Source organism: Myotis davidii, unplaced genomic scaffold (assembly GCF_000327345.1).
Source record: "Myotis davidii unplaced genomic scaffold, ASM32734v1 scaffold149, whole genome shotgun sequence".
Classification (NCBI taxonomy): Eukaryota; Metazoa; Chordata; class Mammalia; order Chiroptera; family Vespertilionidae; genus Myotis; species Myotis davidii.
The window spans coordinates 4,903,576-4,924,262 of record NW_006352194.1 but is presented as its reverse complement, the minus strand read 5'-3'; the positions used below and the strand labels follow the sequence as shown (position 1 = coordinate 4,924,262).

At 37.6% G+C, this 20,687-nt stretch overlaps 1 protein-coding gene across 2 annotated transcripts in view; it reads left to right on the top strand.

Annotated features, from left to right (window-relative positions):
* CDC42 (cell division cycle 42) overlaps positions 1-20,687 on the top strand; it is a 41,646-nt gene that overhangs the window by 17,412 nt on the left and 3,547 nt on the right. For both annotated transcript variants that reach the window (XM_006777593.2, XM_006777594.2), the window contains exons 2-5: positions 10,144-10,298; positions 12,808-12,880; positions 17,810-17,919; positions 18,041-18,238. In XM_006777593.2, coding sequence (XP_006777656.1) covers positions 10,194-10,298; positions 12,808-12,880; positions 17,810-17,919; positions 18,041-18,238 — 486 coding nt within the window. In that variant the 5' untranslated portion in view covers positions 10,144-10,193. The remainder of the gene's footprint in view (positions 1-10,143; positions 10,299-12,807; positions 12,881-17,809; positions 17,920-18,040; positions 18,239-20,687) is intronic.

Sequence of the window (20,687 nt, the reverse complement as noted above, 5' to 3'; positions counted from 1 at the left end):
CGAGGCAGCAATCTCTGGCGTTAACCTATGCCGCCATCTTGGTTTCTCTTCTTATTTTTAATTCTTAATATTAAAAGCCAAGCCTTCTACACAGCTTTTAATCTTGACAACTGCCTGTGGTTACATCATTACTCAGTGAGACGTGTGTGGTAAACTGATGCAACGGTAAGCCCCAGTGGCCGAGAGAGAGCTAGTCTCCTGTCTTGTTCCTACAAGTAAGACTGATAAATATCCTTGTGTCTACCTCTTTGCATACATGGAGAAAGTTTTAGAAATGGAATTGCCACAACAATCAACAAGTGTGGGCAAGGATGTGGAGATAGGGAACCCTAGTGCACTGTTGGTGGGAATGTAGTCACTGTGGAAACCAGAATGGAGTTTTCCTAAAAAAATTAAAAATGGAACTGCTTTATGACCCATTGATACCACTTCCGGGTATATATCCTAAGAATCCCAAAACAATCAGAAAGAATATATACACTCCTGTGTTCATAGCAGTGTTATTTACAATAGCTAAGATCTGGAAATAGCACAAGTGCCCATTGGTAGATGAGTGGAGAAGCTGTGGTACACATGAACAATGGAATATTACGAGGTTGTAAAAAAGAAGGAATCTTACCCTTTGCAACAGTATGGATGGACCTGGGGATTATTATGATAAGCGAAATAAGCCATTCAGAGAAAGATAAATACCATGTGATCTCACTAATATATAGATTCTAATGAACAAAATAAACTGACGAACAAAATAGAACCAGAGGCATGGATACATGAGACAGAATGACAGATCTCAGAGGGGAGGAGGCAAGAGGAGACTGGATAAAGGAATGTGAAGGGATTAGCTCAGGGGTCCTCAAACTACGGCCCGCGGACCACATGCAAATACAAATATTGTATTTGTTCCTGTTTTGTTTTTTTACTTCAAAATAAGATATGTGCAGTGTGCATAGAAATTTGTTCATGGTTTTTTTTTAAACTATAGTCCAGCCCTCCAACGGTCTGAGAGACAGTGAACTGGCCCCCTGTTTAAAAAGTTTGAGGACCCCTGGAATAGACTTACATATCTAATAGGGGAGGAGGGCAAGAGATTAGCCATAGACATCTGCAGTATTGTCAACAATAAAAAATTTAAAAAAAGATGGAATTGCTAGGGTCAAAGAATGTACATGTTAAGTTTTGGCAGGTATTGATTTCTTATTGTTTCTGATATTTTTGAAAGTAAAAATTTGCCTTGTGTGTTATATCCTAATCTAAAACCACATTGTTTTTCTGGCTACATGAATGGCTTTCATTTAGTACTTCAATGGAGTATAAACACAATACCCTATACAAGATTGCCTAGATAATCAGATTCTAAATTGACTGCTTATTTGGGTGACTTCACAATGATAAAAAGAGCTTGTAATTGAGTGTTAAGTACTGTACAGAGGAGTAACTCAATAATTCTTACAACCTGTGATGTTAGGTTTATTTCTGTTTTACAAATGGAGAAATAGTGTTAAAGAGGTCTTGTAGCTTGACCAAAGTCACACAAAAGGGGGTATATGAGCTGAGGGCTGCTTGACTGCTACTCCATATTGTCTTCCTTGGGCACATTAGAGACTTGAGAAATATTTTTTGTATGATTAAGTACTGTTTTTTTAAAAAAAATATATTTTATTGACTTTTTACAGAGAGGAAGGAAGAGGGATAGAGAGTTAGAAACATCCATGAGAGAGTAACATCGATCAGTTGCCTCCTGCATACCACCCCCTTCTGGGGATGTGCCCGCAACCAAGGTACATGCACTTGACCGAAATCGAACCTGGGACCCTTGAGTCCACAGGCCGACACTCTATCCATTGAGCCAAACCGGTTACGGCAAGTACTGTTATTTTGTCTCATCTTAAAATAGAGGCAGATTACAACCGTTTTTATAACATTCCAAATCCTCTGGCTACAAATAAGAAGTTTCCTTTAAACTGTCCTTTGGGATCAGAGTGCCAGGATTTCAAAAAGGATTGATCAAGTTAACAAATAAGCCTGTCAAGTAGAAGCACAGATTTTTTTGAGTTTTCTCTTAATTGTAGCGTTCAGATGCTTTCCTTTAACACTAGTAGGCCATTTTGATTTTTGCAACTTTTAATTTAGAATAAAATGCCCTATTAGGTGTTTGTTTACTCTGTGCCAGGTGATTGTTAGTTGCTTTATATACATTACCTCATTTTTCTTTATAGCAGTTTTTTTTTTTTTTTTTGGTTAATCTCCACCTGAGGATATTTTTCTATTGATGGTTAGAGAAAGTGGAAGGAAGAGGGAGAGACAGAGAAAAATATCGATGTGAAGAAGACATATGGATTGATTGCCTCCCACACATGCCCTAGGGATCGAGCCTGCAACCAAAGCACTTTTCCTTGATCGGAATTGAACCCAGGACCTTTCAGTATGCAGGCCAACACTCTATCCACTGACCCAGTGGTCGGCAAACTCATTAGTCAACAGAGCCAAATAGCAACAGTACAACGATTGACATTTCTTTTGAGAGCCAAGTTTTTTAAACTTAAACTATTATAGGTAGGTACATTGTTATTAACTTAATTAGGGTACTCCTAAGCTGGCCTTTGCTAAAAATGTCCTCAATCTGAGGGGTCGACCTCAGTGAACGTACCCCCACTTCTTCTAACGCCAATTCTTCAAAATGGACTCGCCCAGGCCGAAAACCGACTTCTGCGCATGGGCCACGAAGTTTCAATCGCACTGTACGTGCGCGCCCGCACGTGGTGTTTTGTGGAAGAGCCACACTCAAGGGGCCAAAGAGCCGCATGTGGCTCGCGAGCCATGGTTTGCCGACCACTGCACTGACCCAAACTCTCTAGGGCTATAGCACTTTTTTGAGTTGAATGGTATTGTGTAGATGAGAAAATTAAGATATAGAAGTGAAGTAATTCGCCAGGATTCACACATTGAAGTGGAGCTAAGATTGGAACCCACATGTGCTTGTCTTTAAAAATCCCATGCTTTTTAGCCAACGGGGTTTTTAAAAAAATTAAAAATTTTATTTTTTCATCTGGCCAGCATGGCTCAGTGGTTGAGGGTTGATCTATGAACCAGGAGGTCACAGTTCGATTCCCAGTAGGGTACATGCCAGGATTGCAGGCTCGATCCCCAGGGTGGGGTGTGCAGGAGGCAGCCAATCAATGATTGTCTCTCATTGATGTTTCTATCTCTCCCTTTCCCTTCCTCTCTGAAATCAGTAAACATGTATATTTTAAAATTTTTTATTTTTTTTCTTGCCATTAATATATGCTCAATACTGTATGAGGTGCTTTGGGAGGGAGATAAAGAAGTATAAGCCTAGTTTTTCCTCTCTGAGGGCCTATAATCTATTAGAATAAGCACACGCACATGTGAATAAAAACAGCATGAGTAAGTAGTCACTTGTGTGATTAATTTATTCAGTGAGTACATATTAGTATCCAGTATTGAGCTATCTTCTTGGAATACAGCAGAGTCCCTGCCTTTACAAAGGTTTTCTTATTTTTTATCTGTTTCCTTTGCTGCAATATAACAAATAAATGAGATAATTATAGACTATGATCATACTATAGAGGAAATAAACAAGGTAATATGATAGAAGTAAGGAGGGAGGGGGCTGGATATTATTCTAGGTCCTGTGCTTAGGGAGGATTTTCTGAGGAAGTGATTTGAGTTGAAATCTGAAGGATGAGAAATCGGAGAGAGAGAGAGAGAGAGAAAGAGGAGAGAGACAGATAGAGACAGATGGATTGGTTGCCTGCTGCATGTGCCCCAACTAACCTGGACCTAGGATCAAACCTGCAAACCACCTACATGCCCTTGACTGGGAATTGAACTCGAGACCCTGTGTTGCATGGCTGACAGGCCTTGGCAAGACAGAGCCCTGTATGTTTGAGGAATATAAAGAGATCTGTGTAGCCAGAGCATGGAGAGTGAAGGGGAGAGGAGTATGAAATACGAGATGAGAGCTAAGAAGGACCTTGTCATGGGCGTCAAGAATTTATTTGGGCAGTTTTTTTTTTTGTTAATCATCATCCGAATATATTTTGTCCATTGATTTCTAGAGACTCTAACCACTGAGCACACTGGCCAGGGCAGAATTTGGGCAGTTTTTGAAAGCTGGAATAGTTAGGGAAGGAAACTCAAGATGGGATTTTGGGATGGAAAGTTAGGTTAGAAATAGGATGAGTTGTAAGGTCAGACATCCATGGTTTGGTGAGATTATGTGAATAAAGTCATAGACTTTGAAATAAGCAACAAACAGTATTGGATAATTTATATAATATCAGGCACTTGACAGTTGATTAGATGATCATAATAAGATAGACGATGCAAATTCAGTCCTATTTTTTCCCCAGGTTGTCTAGACCTCGGAGCTGTGGTAAATTCAGATTTGAGATTTGAGATAAGCACAGTGCTCTTATTTTTTGTTATCTGGTCTTTTGCATGAAACAGAGGAAGGTTTGAATGTATCTAATAGCTTCTTGCCTGTTCTTTTTTTAAATTATTTTTTAATATATTTTTATTGATTTCAGAGGGGAAGGGAGAGAGCTAGACAGCTAGAAACATCAATGATAAGATAGAATCATTGATTTGACTGCCTCCTGCACATCCCCTACTTGGGGGGCGGGGGTAGGGGGGATTGAGCCTGCAACCCTGGGTGCCCTTGGTCGGAATCAAACCTGGGACCCTTTAGTCCGCAGGCCGATACTCTATCCACTGAGCCAAATCAGCTAGGGCTCCTTGCCTGTTCTTAATTAAGAGAATAGAATTATATTGCCCTTAATTAAGAGACAAGAATGAAAACATTACCTATAAGGGTGTCAGTGTCAGTAATGTTATGAAAAAAAAATATGTTGGGGGGAGGATGATGCTTATTTATTGCCTGTATACCCCACTTAGGATTGTTGCCCCAAGAGAACAGGAACTTTGTTCCAGGCATTGGCTATGTATAAGGGATTAGCACGTATTAGGTGCTTAAAGGTATCTTGAATGAATGAATAAATCTACAAGTCTTGGATATTTTGAGGGGAAACCTTATAATTTCCATTCTCTTACCATGAAAGAAAGTAGTAGTTTTATACATTTCATACTCTTCAATTTTTCCAAATTGTTTTGAGAAATTAAATTTAAAAATTATATAGCTTATTTAAATATGTGCTAATTGGATTTTTAAATGTTATTTTAAAAAACTTTAGCCCTAACTGGTTTGGCTCAGTGGATAGAGCGTTGGCCTGTAGACTGAGGCCTGTAGACTGAAGGGACCCGGGTTCAATTCCGGTCAAGGGCATGTACCTTGGTTGCGGGCACATCCCCAGTAGGGGGTGTGCAGGAGGCAGCTGATCGGTGTTTCTCTCTCATCGATGTTACTAACTATCCCTCTACCTTCCTCTCTGTAAAAAGTCAATAAAATATATTAAAAAACACCCCAAAAACCTTTATTATTATTTTTTAATTTGAAATGTATTTTTAATTGATTTTTTTTTTAGAGAAAGAGGAAGGGAGAGGGAGAGAAACATCAACGTGAAAGCAAAACATCCATCCACTGCCTGTTGTATGTCCCCTACTGGGGATTGAGCCTGCAATCCATGGAGGACTCTCTCCTACCACAGGGTTGTCTACTTTTTACTGATTGAAAGATATTTTACAGAATTACAGTTTTAATTTATTTTTTCAAATCGGAATGGATATATTTATTACTGAAAACTGAGGTAAACTGCTGGTCATATTTAAGCTGCTTTTGGTTCTTTTTTTAGGCAAATAACTTTTAGCAGTATCTATTGCTTTGACTTTTTGTATGAGTGCCAAAGTTTATAAGATTATTTCCTGCTTTTTGAGGACTCTGGAAACAAATTACAGAGTTGAAAAAGGACTGCCCTTGGCTGCCTCCTACATGCCTACCAGGGATTGAGCCAGCAACCCAGGCATGTGCCCCAGCCTGGAATCAAACTGGCAACTTTTCGGTGCCAACCAACTGAGCCACACAGGCCAGGGCTTGACATTGTTTCCACAGGAAGTTAACACAGGATATGCAAACATGTCTGGCCTAGTTTTCTCCATGTTGTTGAAGCTGGCATTGTATATATTGCAAAACCAAAGTTTCTTCTCTGGTCACCTGCTTCCTTCCCATCTGGTGATATTTTAGTACATGAAATTATCATTATTTTAAAAAATATATTTATATTGATTTTTATTGATTTCAGAGAGGAAAGGAGAGGGAGAGAGAAATAGAAACATCAATAATGAGAAAAAATGATTGATCAGCTGCACACCCCTACTGGGGACCCAGCCTGAAACCCAGGCATGTGCCCCACTGTGATCTCCTGGTTCATAGGTCGATGCTCAACTATTGAGCCACACCGGCCAGGCAATACATGAAATTATTAACACTATATAGCAAATGTTGTGCAGAATAGTTAATTAAATTAGAATTTGATGCTGAAATGACCACTTTTATAATGATAGCTTAGCTCTATATTTGACTACATTTTTAGTAAGTACAAAGAGTACTATAATTATTTTGGAAATAAAAAAAATTCATGTGCTCCTTATTTGGTTGGCATTGTTGATGTTTTAAACTATATTAACTTAAAAGTGCCTTTAATCATTCAAAATTAAAAGCTAACATTTACTAAGCATTTACTGTATGCCAGACACTGTTTCAAATTATTATTTTTTTTAATATATTTTATTGATTTTTTACAGAGAGGAAGGGAGAGGGATAGAGAGTTAGAAACATCGATCAGCTGCCTTCTGCACGCCCCCCACTGGGGATGTGCCCGCAACCAAGGTACATGCCCTTGACCGGAATCGAACCTGGGACCCTTGAGTCCGCAGGCTGATGCTCTATCCACTGAGCCAAACCGGTTCTGGCTGTTTCAAATTCTTTACATGTATTATCTTAATCAACTTATCCTATGAGGAAGGTATACTGTTTTCATTTTTTAGATAAGGGAATACTGAGCCATAGAGAAGTTAAATAGCTTGCCTAAGGTCACATAGCTTGGTAGAACCAGTCTGACTCCTGAACCAATTCTCTTAACAGGAGACCCACAACTAGTTTCCAACAGATTGCTGAGCTGTTAAGTTCAGGAATCCTAAGAAATGGAAGATTTGTGGGTATATAGAAAGGGGAACAGCAAACTCAGTTACTATTTCTTCTGTCCCCTTTCCCCAATAAAATTCAGTAATTGTCTGCAGGGTGAAGAAACAGGAATTAAACTTCTGTTTCTTGCTTCCTCTTCTGCCTTCCTCTTTCCGGTGCCGGCAACTGTCATGGGTATATACTTGCCCCTATATTTGCAATGAGCATGTTTGTTTTTATTAATGTCAATTCTCAGATGAGGTAGTATAGTGTTTTAGAGCAGGGCCTTGCTTGACAGTCAAGACTGCTTGGGTTTAAATTTCAGCTCTGCTATTTACTGGCCCATTGATCTTGGCCTAATTACTTCACTGAGACTTGGTTTTCTTATCTGTAAAATGGGGATAATGTACACACTTCTAGGGTTGTTGGGAGGATGAAATGTATGAATATGTTTAGGACAGTATGTGGCACATAGGAAATGTTTGCTATTGTCTCTGTTATTATTAGAAAACACTTTTTAGGTTGAAACACCTCTGAAGTATATTACTTCATGATCTTTCAATATTCAACATGAATTTTTCATTACTGATGTAAAATGCCTGGGTGATAAAGTGATTCACTTTGATAATTTGAATTCTACTTTAAGAAACTATTTCTAGGTGGCTTAAAATGTCAGTAATGTTTATTCTAGTTTAGATTCTTATGTTATTGGTATTCCTTATTTTTCTATCACATAGAAAAGTGGTTCTCAAACTTCATTGTGCATTAGAATTACATAGGAAGTGTTGTTCTGATTTATGAGATTTGGGATAAGGCCCAGGAATCTGAATTGTTAATAAACCCAGTCCAAGGTAATTCTGACTGTGGTGGTCTGAGGTGTGATATTTTTGAAATTACTGGTTTAGAGGCTAAATTCAAGCATAATAGGTAATAACTGTCATAGTTTTGTTCATTTACATGCAGGCAGTAATGATTTGTAAACTAAAAAAGCACTTAATTTGGTGTTTAAAGATAGTGATAGGGTCTGTTCCCCTACCTAAATTATTTTGTTAATACCTGTTAGATAACTTGGTTTTAGGGTCTACTCTATAGATACAGAAATGACACAGGAGATACAGAAATAATACAGGAGTTTTTAGGTGAAGAAGAAATATTTGGGTGGATTTCTTTTGTGTGTGTGTGTGTGGTGTGTTGTGTGTGTGTGTTGTGTGTGTGCATATATTAAATAGCAGTGAATATAGTCAGTTCATTTTAACCTCTGTTTTTGTTGTGCCTCGTATGTGCAAAGCATGAAAACTTTGATTAGATAGTTGACCTAAGAGAGAAGGAAATACACTGTAAGCTTTTTTTAAAAAAATTCTCACCTGAGGATATGTTTTTATTGATTTTTAGAGAGAGAGAGAGAGAGAGAGAGAGAGAGAGAGAGAGAGAGAAAATCGATGTGAGAAAGAAACATTGAATAGTTGCCTCCCATGCTTGCCCTGACTGGGGATTGAACCTGTAACCTTTTTGGTGTACAGGATGAAGCTCCAACCAACTGAGTCACCTGGCCAGGGCTACATTATAAGTTTTGACTCACTGGATGAAAGTAAAATGTGATAGAATTGATTTATTTGACACACTAGGTAGAGAAATTCTTGCATATTGAGTATGAGCTACAAGCCAAATCTTTTTTTTTTTTTTTTGGTTAATCCTCACTATAGAATATTTTCTCCATTGATTTTAGAGAGAGAGGGAAGAAGGGAAGGAAAGGTTGAGAGAAAGAGAGAAACATCAATGTGAGAGAGACACATGGATTGATTGCCTCCAGCATGCACCCCTACCGGGGCTGGGATTAAACCTACAACCCAGTTATGTGCCCAAGACCCTTCAGTGTGAGGGCTGATGCTCAAACCACGGAGCCACAATGGGCAGGGCAAGGCCTTGTTTGTATTATTTAATTGTCATAACAACTGTGTGAGGTTTTGATATAATTAGTTCTGTTTTACAGATGAGAAAACAGGCAAAAAGAGATTAAGAGCCTGGCCAGTGTGGCTCAGTGGTTGAGCATGGACTCGTGGACCAAGAGGTCACCGGTTCAACTCCTGGTCAGGGCATATGCCCAGGTTTTGGGCTCGATCCCCAGTAGGAGGCAGCTGATCGATGATTCTCTCTTAATGATGTTTCTATCTCTCTCTCCCTCTCTCTTCCTCTCTGAAGTCAATAAAAATTATTTTAAAAAATGTAGATTTTGGCTTCTCGCCCTAACCAGTTTGGCTCAGTGGATAGAGCGTCGGCCTGCAGACTGAAAGGTCCCACGTTCGATTCTGGTCAAGGGCATGTACCATGGTTGTGGGCACATCCCCACTAGTGGGTGTGCAGGAGGCAGCTGATCAATGTTTCTGACTCTCTGTCCCTCTCCCTTCCTCTCTGCAAAAAATCAATAAAATATATTTTTAAAAAATGTAGATTTTGGCTTCTTTATGCCACAGATATTGAATTAGTAACTAGGCAACCCGATGCTAAAACAGCTGCTGAGAATGAGGGATTACCCTGGTCTCTGTCTGGTTTCTCATGTTGCTCATCTCTTACAGGGGAATGGTGGTGCTCTGCTCGAGTAATTGTAGCTCTAAGGTTGGATATATGGACCATTCTTTAAAGAAGTGGCCCTTGTATTGCTGTGTAATACACATACATGTATACACACATGGGTGTGCACGTACAACTGAAGGAAAAGTTTCACAGAATATTTGGTATACTAAATGGGATTCATTCTGAAGTATAAATGGCCTCTCCTCTTTCACTATAGTAAGATATATGTTGCTTTTTACACAAATTTGAACTTTTAAAAACGCCATTTAAGTAGAAATATCCAGGCATTAGAAACTTGACTCTTACTTATTATTGTGACTTCGAGCAAGTCACTATTTCCCGTTAGGTTCTTTCAGTGACAGTACTTGGGGTACTAGTTCTGTTTTTGCTCTAAATGAATAAACCTGTTGCTAGGTGAAGAAAATAATACATATATAAGTACTAATAAACAAATATTCTTAATCTTTTTGTAGGTCATCATTGGATTTGAAATATTTAAAGTGGATATAAAACGGTTTCAGCAATGCAGACAATTAAGTGCGTTGTTGTGGGCGATGGTGCTGTTGGTAAAACATGTCTTCTGATATCCTACACAACAAACAAATTTCCATCTGAATATGTACCGACTGTAAGTATAAAGGCTTTCATCTGTTAGTGAAACATATTATAATTTGATATCCTTTTGAAAATTCTTTCTCTGAGTGTACTGAAATATTTCTGTTGTCTGCCTTTGTTTCCTGTTTTTAAAGATCTTGACTTCTCATGGGTAAATTATATACACTTTAAAATTAAACAGCTGAAAAATCAGTGGAAAGTCAAAAGGGGTGACACAAGGGTTTGCAAGAAGTGCTGGGAGGCAAAACTCCAGTAGACAAGATTCTAAAGAGTGGTGTTCTCGGTTTGGAGAAGTATGCCCTACATCTTGGAATGAGGTGACTTTTTTATTTTTGACATCTTGGCCAATGATTAATCAGTGCTTGGAGGTCTTTTGGAATGCTTTTTGGGGTCTTATAACTTGAGAGAAAATAGTATGTCTACACATATTCTCGTGAGGGAGTAGAAGAGAATCTTACGGAGCTGTTGTCTTGGCACTAATGGAGCTCCAAAGTGGTTTTTAGGGGTGGAGAAGACCTTTGCTTTTGTTATGAGAATACCAACAGAAGCCTTTGGGGGTCCTCTCCCACAAATCTTTTTATTAGCTTCTTGGAAGAATAGAGGGAAAATGGGAATTACCAAGATAATGGAGAGAGAGAGAGAGAGAGAGAGAGAGAGAGAGAGACAGACAGAGACAGAGACAGGGAGACAGAGTTGTTTAGGGTAACACTTGTGAAAGAATGTGTTTGGGGATTCAGTGTTTGTCCCAAGTTGTTGGACCAACCCAGTGGTATAATTATGTTAAACATAGATGTGCAGTCAGTGGTGTGAGGGGAGTAGGGTTGGCCTGGCTTGGCAACATCCACCTCTGTTAAGTGAGCTGTTTTAGGGATTATGGAGCACCTATGTGGATTAATATAGTTCGTAAGTAAAAAGGAAGAAAATATATGAGTACTTTAGGTTAATCTTCAGCGACATGAGCACTGTTTAAGAGGATGAATTGTTAAAATGTTGGTAATTATGTTTACTTGGAATTGACAGTCTATAATACCCCAAGACGGGTAAAGTGAATGAGGTAGACTAAAATTAGGTTTCTTGGAGGGGGAGAATTTAAATGTATAATTAAATTAAAAAAATCATTTTTTGTGTGTTGGCCCCTTTGGGGACATTATAAGTGAAAGAAATTCTGAGATTGAAGGGGACTTTTAGAGATAGCATGGATCTTGTTTCATAGTGAGGGCAACTGTCAGAATTTTTGTGTTTCAGTTTCCATTAACATTATTTTCTTATAAACATTTCTGATTGTTTTATGACTGTTTAAGGTGGGCTTGTGGGTGCTCTATGTGTTTGTATGTGGATCTCTGGAAAAGGGTGAGGTATGACTTAAGAAAATAACCAATATGGTTTGAGAGCTTAACCACATTAGTTACATTTCCTTGTTCTTGTTATTAAGAACTGAATTTTCCTTTAACTACCACCTCCCCCATGCCCTTGCTTCCACTCTTGTTTACATTTATTTTATTTATTTAAATATTTTTATTGATTGCAGAGAGGAAGGGAGAGGAAGAGAGAGATAGAAACATTAATGATGAGAGAGAATCATCGATCAGCTGCCTCCTGCACGCCCCCTACACTGGGGATCCTATCCACTGAGCCAAACCAGCTAGGGCTAAGCAAGCTCCTAACCTGTTAAAACATGAATCAGAAAATTAGTGTTAGATAGCCAAAAGGTGTCTTGAAATGTAACATCCTCCTACTAGTTGGGAAGCATTGCTTTTTAATTGTAAATTAATTAAAAGGCATTGATGAATTAGTGTTGGGTCTTTATTCACTTAGCACCATTATTTCCCATTTTTACAAATAACTTAGTACAGCCATATTAATATATATTGAGTTTGTCATGGGTTTTACAGTCTATTTGCGAATAAAGCATCTAGATCAAAGAAGGTATCTTAGGTCATGTGGTTTGTACCCAGTAACATAAACTTTATTCATGTAATTCCAGCAAATAGTCTTCTAGCCTTTAGTTGGACACTTACCTTGATTATCTTGAGGGAACCTTTATTTCTTTCTAACGGGCCTGTTGGCAACAAGGCTCTTCTTATCTTGAACCCTGAAGGGAAAAAGATTATCATGGACTGTCTTAGGAGATTTTAATTCTAGATTAAAAGGAAATGGTCTATGAAGAAATAATTTCTCAGAAGTCAGATTGAACATTGAGGTAAACTTTAAAATTATTGTCTCAAAATTTTCAAACTTAAACATGGTCATTTTGTATAGCTAGGGACTCTGCTACTGTGACATCTCTAACCCTTTTGTCCAGGCTGCTGGGGTAGAGCAGACATTTCAGAACACTCCCTGTAATTTTTCCCAATAACCATTTAGCTCATGCAAAGGGCTTGGTTGACAACGTTGTTTATATATAAAGAAGATGGGCTAAGAGAGGAATAAGTCTTAGGAAGGAAACATCACCTTAGTTTAAGAGTTGTCCTATCTCATTTTGACCACCTCCTTGCACACTAACTGTATTTTTATGTTTCTAGGTTTTTGACAACTATGCAGTCACAGTTATGATTGGTGGAGAGCCATATACTCTTGGACTTTTTGATACTGCAGGTGAAAACTTGATATCTTTTCTAATGTTTGGGTCTGTAACTATGACAGTTGCCGGTTGTCTTTTTTTGGACATTTTTGGGAAACTAGCGTATCAGCAAACCACTTGCCATTTTTGTAATAGTTAGCAGAATTGAATATCATGATGGTTTTTGCTTGACCAAGAGGCAATCCCAGACCTGGAATGGCAAATAGGAGTTTGGAGGATCCTGGGTGGATGGTGTGGAAAGAGATAAAGTAGGGTGAGAGCAGAGTACTAGTACATAGACAAGATGTATTATCACTCCCTGAAATTTGTACAGTAGAGATAGCTTGTTTTTATACTGCATTTGAAAATATTTTGAGGGTTATCCAATGTCTAACTTACAGTATTGACATTTGTGGTCAACTTTTCAAATTAAAGGAACAAATTTTTTTCTTTTTTAATTTTAACTAATTCTTCAGTGTTATTTCTTATTTTAACAGTGGCTGCACATCTTAATTTCTGACTTCTCACAAATTTTCAGTTCAGTTAGCCAAAGGGAAATTTCAGTGTTATCCTTTTAGTATGTAGGAATTCTAAATCTTTCACTTTTTATGAATTACCTCTCACTGACTTCTAGCTGAATGCTTTTATGGAGTGTATTATACTGCCCAATGCGAGGAACTGTCTAGATTCAATTGGGAGGGTGAAATGGAGAAACAATAGTAAGCAGTTAAGTTTAGAGATCAGTAGCTTTTAATAGTGTCTTAGACCTTTTAACATTTTTGTGAATTAAAAATTATGTGAGTAATGGTATATTCGAGGAACCTTGGAAAATAGAGAAAATAAAATAATGATCTATATCTTATGATATGTAAGGGCTTTTGTTTTATGTGTGCCCTTGGAAGCAATCTATATATGTAAAAAAAAAGATAATTTAAAATTTTATTTTAAAATTTCAAAGCGTATTTTTATAAGCCTTTACATTTTAATCAGTATTTATTTTTTAGCTATACTGAAGTATAATACAATAGAATTCACTAATTTTAAGTATTCAGTTTGATAATTTTGCTGATTATAGAGTTGTGTAACCTCTACCATAATCAAGATATATCACCTTAAAAATTTCCTTGTGCCCTTTCCCTGGAAATTACAGATCTGCTTTCTGTCACTGTAGTTTTGCTTTTCTAAAGTTTCATATGAATGGAATCATACAATATGTAGTCTTTTCTGTTTGATTTCTTTCACTTAGCATAATGTTTTTGAGTTTTATCTGTGCTGTATATCAGTAGCTTATTTTTATTGGTGAGTAGTATTTCAATCTATGAATATAGCAAAGTTTATCGTTTATGAGTTGATTGATATTTGAGCTCCACTTTTAAGCTATTACAAATAATGGTGCTATGAACATTTGTATTGACATATTTTATATCTCTTCAGTAAATAGCTTGGAGTGGATAAGCCTTTAGTCCTTTGATTAATATTGACTGTTTAACTTAGGTTGACAAGACTTTAATTCTAATCAGCCTCATTTTAAACGGCATTTATAAATTTAATGTATTCAGTTCTCTATTTTAAATAATTTAGAGTGCTTGACCTGACACGTGAAACATTACCAAGCTTTTACATACAGAACTTTAATAAACCTGGTAACTTGTGATTTCCTGTACTAATTTATCTTAAACTGTTTTCTTTATAGCTTTCATAAAATTCTTAACATTTTCAACAAGAAATCCCAAGTTTAAGATCAGTTACTCAATTGCACATTTTAAACTGGGATCAGAATTATGTTCTTTAGTATGGCATGTTATTTTAAATGTTATAGACATGAGTGTTAAATATAAATAAGGCTAGGTTATTCCTTAATGTAACTGAAAGTTAACAATAACAGTATTTGATTTATTTTACCTCTATATTAGATTCTGAATCTTTCTGGGAGTAAAAAGACATGCATTAAGAAATAATTTTACCATCCCAGGCAAGGTAGGGGCAGGGGGCTTCCATCTCAACTGGTTGAGGTCACTATAAGTCCCAGAGGCCTTTTTTGAGAAGCTCTGGAGACCTGAGGCTGAGGTGTCCAGGCTGAGGTTCCTATCTTTGACACACTCGAGGAGACTCCATTTCCTTCTTCAAGGCCTTAATCTCAGAGTCCCTTTTCCTTGTTCAAGTCATGACATTAACTCAGTTTTCTTCTAAAACTTTCATCCCCATTGAGATGGCGGCTGACTTTAACTGTTTGGTTGCATTTAATCTGTTGACTGTCATTTTGTTTTGAATTCTTTTTATAGCCTTCCTGTCTCATGGTTGGCTGCAACTATTATGGTTATAGTTAAATAAAACTATTAAGCCCAGAGATAGGCTTCTCCCTCTGTTAAGGCCTTATTTCTTTTTCTGCTTTTGATCACAACAGTAAATTCTTGCTAGTGAGTTCCCCACAATTATTGTGTTTTTTGCTTCTGCAAATGATTTACTGCCATGTATATATTTATATATTTAGTTTTTTAAATTTAACATGTTTATTTAACATAGACTTTCCCCCATGCTGTAGAATCATTACCCCAAAGCCAATTGCTTTGTATGTCAAAATTTAATTGTTGTTCTTTTTAAAAAAATATTTTTTATTGATTTCAGAGAGAGGAAGGGAGAGGGAGAGAGAGATAGAAATATCAATAATGAGAGAGAATCATTGATTGGCTGCCTCCTGCACACCCCACACTGGGGATCAAGCCTGCAACCTGGGCATGTGCCCTGACTGAGGATCTAACTGTGACCTCCTGGTTCCTGGGTCGACATTCAACCACTGAGCCACACCAGCTGGGCTAATTATCATGTTTTGATAGCTACTCTAAATTCTTATATTCTCTCTCAATGGTGGGCAAAAAAAAAATTATTGGCATACAAAATATTTAACTTGTCTTTCCTGCCCTTTTAAATTTTTTTATTAAGTGTAGAGTTCAGTGTCATTAAATATTTCTTTTTAATACATAGGATTGCTGTAGCTCAGTTTTGAAATTAGAGTATTAAATCCTTCGCCTGTGACTCCTCCCTTCTCCTCACAGTTTGGAAGTGTGCGTGGCTATTTAAAAAATCATTTTAAAATATATATTTTATTGATTTTTTATAGAGAGGGAGAGCGATAGAGAGTTAGAAACATTGATGAGAGAGAAACATTGATCAGCTGCCTCCTGCCACACCCCCTACGGGGGATGTGCCCGCAACCAAGGCACATGCCCTTGACTGGAATCGAACCTGGGACCCTTGAGTCTACAGGCCAATGCTCTATCCACTGAGCCAAACCGGTTAGGGCTTTAAAAAATATTATCTGAAAATAAATTGCAAGCCTACAGAATAGTCGCAAGAATAGTTCCAGGAGCGCCCATAGGCCCTTTAACCAAATTTACCAATTGTTAACATTTTGCCCTATTTGCTTTACTATTCTTTTTAAAAATATATTTTTTGTTGATTTCAGAGAGGAATGGCGGGTGAGGGGGGAGGAGAGAAACATCAATGATAAGATAGAATAATTGATCGGCTGCCTCCTGCACACCCCCTACTAGAAATTGAGCCTGAAACCTGGGCATGTGCTTTGACTGGGAATTGAACTGTGACCTCCTGGTTCATAGGTCAACATTCAACCACTGAGCCACGCTAGCTGGCTGGGCTCTTTTATGACATTTTTAAAATGACATTATTTTAATACAGGTCTATTCTCTCTTCCTCCTCCCCTTATAAAATGTTCCTTATTTTGAGTTTGGTCTGTGTTTCCTCATGATTAGACTCATGAGGAAACACAGACCAAACTATGCTGTTTGTTTGGACTATCACTTTAGTGATGTCTTCTTTAAGATATAAATCTGGAGGCGCATGATCTTCATCTGTCACTCACTGCTGTTGATATTCATGTACCACTCACTGGTGATGGTCATTTTCATCAGTCAAGATGATGTCTGGTTTCTTCACAATTAGTTTACATTTCCCCCCTCTGTGGCTTATAAATAATCTTTTAGACCATGCAGATATTATTCTTTTCACCAGAATTTTTCCCCATGGATTTAGCATCCATTGAGTATTGTTGAATTATATTTTTTTCTAGGCATTCTCAGTTTCAGATACTGGTTTTATTTGCACACGTTAACTAATGTGAACCTGCTTTGGTAGTCATGAATGGGCAGTGAATATTGTAAGTTGGGTTTCACTGAGATTTTCGTTTCCTTAGATGGTTTCAGTGCAATCATTTCTTAATCATTTCTATATAAAAATGAGTTAATTTTTAACCATTTCTATAGCAACAGTTCAATGTGTTTAGTACACTGTTGTTGGATTGCTAATGGACACAAAGATTGAAAACTTCAAACTGGTAATAAAGCAAATAATATATACCATTTATTATATTCCAGTGGCTTGAAATATTAAGTAGAATTAGCACAGTGAGAATTTTCTCAAATATTATATACCTTATTTTGAAGTAAACAAACAAAACGAGAACAAATACAATATTTGTATTTGCATGTGGCCCGCGTGCCGTAGTTGGAGGACTCCTGCCTTGGGGGATGTCAGAGAGCCAGTTTTGGCCCAGTCCCTGCAGGCCAGGCTGAGGGACCCCTCCTGTCGGAGGGACCCCGCTCACTCTGCAGATGCCCTCTGAGCCACTATGCTGCCCCAGGTGCGGCCTGCCAGGGAGGGACTGCGGGGGCGGGGGGTGTGCAGGGGGAGGGTTAGCTCCAGGTCATGTCTGACCCATCTCACCCAGTCTCGCCCTGCTGGCCACATTCTAATTAATTTCAATGTGCATGAATCCGTGCACCAGGTCACTAGTATTATATAAAGCCATACATTTTATTAGATAAGTTGCTTTCTCGTTAACGATCATTGCGCTGTTAGCTGCATATTTAATTTGTTGACTGGTAATTTTAATACTATGAGGATACCAACATTGAGTTGATGATTTCTCCATTTTTTTTCCTTCCTAGGGCAAGAGGATTATGACAGATTACGACCGCTGAGTTATCCACAAACAGATGTATTTCTAGTCTGTTTTTCAGTGGTCTCTCCATCCTCATTTGAAAATGTGAAGGAAAAGGTGAGTTGGTCAGGTATTCTTGTCCTGAAAAATGTTGTCACAGAACTTCTGTTGACTTGAAAATAGATCTAGAGGCTTGTGGGTTAATGAAAGTGTAATTTTTAAAATACCTTTTCCCTAGTGGGTGCCTGAGATAACTCACCACTGTCCAAAGACTCCTTTCTTGCTTGTTGGGACCCAAATTGATCTCAGAGATGATCCCTCTACGATTGAGAAACTTGCCAAGAACAAACAGAAACCTATCACTCCAGAGACTGCTGAAAAGCTGGCCCGTGACTTGAAGGCTGTCAAGTATGTGGAGTGTTCTGCACTCACACAGGTGAGGACTGTGCGGAACCCGATTTTTATTTACAGCTGAATAGTTTGTTGGAGCATTAGGATTCAGGGGCTGTTTCTAACAGTGGTCAAGAAAGCTGCCTAGGAGGACTATGATCAGCTTCATAGTTTATATATCTTTTTCTGGATGTCTGTATTATGGAGAAATTACTAGTCTCTAAGTAAAGCTCTTGTGTTGGTGAGCTTCCATGTTGTGTTGAGTCATTTGTAGCGTTCAGGGATTGTGTTTAAAAAAGAAATTACAGGAAAGGTCCAGGTAAGCACAAATTTACAATATCCCCTCTTCTCCCCTTAATACACCTTAAATTTTCATCTAAATAGTACTTACCTTTTCTTGTCTATTCTATTCTGACAATTGATGCTATACTGTTTCTGGGATAGGGAATTAGTCATAATAGAGACTTTCATGTCAGAGAAAGTTGCCATGGCTGTTCCTTAAGTATGCTTATATGTATAGTGTCTCTACAGTTTTGGGAGGCATTCCTTCTTTATGTGGCCCTCTTTCCTCTGTCTCTTTCTGAATGATTTAATTGGAACTCTTCTCATAGCTTGATGGGAAATGTCAGATTCTGAGAACAGGGAGCAGTGCTAGAGTGTGTAGACTGAGAGTTGTAACCTGCGGTTTCATTTTTTTGACTTTCATGGTTATTGTAACTGATTCTCCCATTTGATTCTCTTGTCTCGGGGCAAAGGAAAGAATTATGGAACTAATTCGTGCAGAACTCTTTTATTTTACTGGTTACTGGTGGCTTTGACTTTTGAACAATGAACAAAAACATGCCCAAGTAAATTAGGGCAGGTTTGAAGGGAAGAGATTTTTTCAGTTACATTAATCTTGATTATATGTATAGTAAGATAAATGGCATATATAGTTGCATATTATGCATATATTAGGTATTTAGTATGTGGGGCCTAGACATAATTCAGTAATCTTCAGTTTAGCACTAGGTTGGATAAAGATAAAATTTTCATGTTTATCTGGATATTACACAGGATAATTTCAAGGCCTAATATTCTCCCAAACCCAGTTTTCCTTGGCAATTTAGTTGTATTGTAAAAGCAGATATTTAAAACTAAATAAGATTTTACATCTTATCACACACAGCACTTACTGAGATTTTAAAAAAAATACCTGATGCTTCTGTATTTTGATACCATACTCAGAAAAGTGTTCATGTGTTTGTTGGGGAAGGATATGTGTGGAACGTGTGTGTCAGATTATAATTAATTATATGCATCTTTTGCATACCCCTTTTCTCTAAATATGGGTTGTTTTGGGGGTAGGGGCAAGTGGACCCAATTTTAGGTCACTGATGAAGCTTATTTTAAAGAATTGGATGCTTCTATATATGACTTTTTTTTTTAAACAGTATGAACTGGTTTATATAGTAAGTCATTTTGCAAAGAATAAGAATTTGAAAAGGTCTTAGCAACTGTGTTTTTCTTACCAGATTTTTATGTTGGAGAAGTCAAAAGAGAAGATAGAAAATAGGGTCCGTGGTTATGTTTGGGAGCTAGAACTTTTAGGATTACAAATTCTGTTTGTTGGTTTCTCTAAAAGTAAACTATATAATCAGATAGTTTGTGGGTAAAAGTGAAGATTAGTTTTGTTTTTTAGGGAATTAGTTGATCTTTGCCAATAAACAAGAAAAGATTTCCCTCTTAAGGAATGCGCTAGTTTCTAATAGCTGTTCTCCACTTTTTTCCCTTATAGAATGTATTTTCCTTTCCATTCTCCCTTCTTCCTTTTATATTTGACTACTAGAATTTGCTCCTACATGCGTAGAAAGAATTTCAGAAGATCTTTAATTTTTGTTTAGCATTTCTACTTTGTAAAAGATATGGAAAGAAGAAAACTTTTTAACCGCTTTGCTTCTTTTAAAGTACTTATTGTTATTTCTGATTTATTTTGTACCTAATAGAATGCGTAAGTGCCAGTCCTCTGGGATGCGTTGGTGGGGCTGTGGTGGGAATAGGGTAGGGGTGGGAATATCTGGGGTAGTCTGGGGCTGGTACTTGTTACTGGAACTGTATTCTGGAACTTTCGCAAATTTTTTATTTGGGATCAAACTGACATAAAGAACATGTGAAACTTCTTTGGGTGGTAAACCTGTGGCTTCAGATTTAGGTGAGTTTAGGTGAGTCTGTAGACCTGGGCCCAAGGTACCAGTACTACTGAATCACTGTCACGTTGGAGTTCTGCCTGAGGTGTAAGTGTATTTATGCATCTTAATCCCTGTAAATCTGGGAATATTCTTTGTTTTCACTTCATGCTTTTATGCTCTGATACCCATGCAGACACCTTAAGCATTGGACTGCTTGCTAAAACTCATTCTAGGATCCCATTCTTTGTTTTCCTATAACTTGGGTGGTGGTTACTTGCTCTGATAACATTGCTGAATAACTGAAGTGTTTGCTGTTTCTAGAGTCTG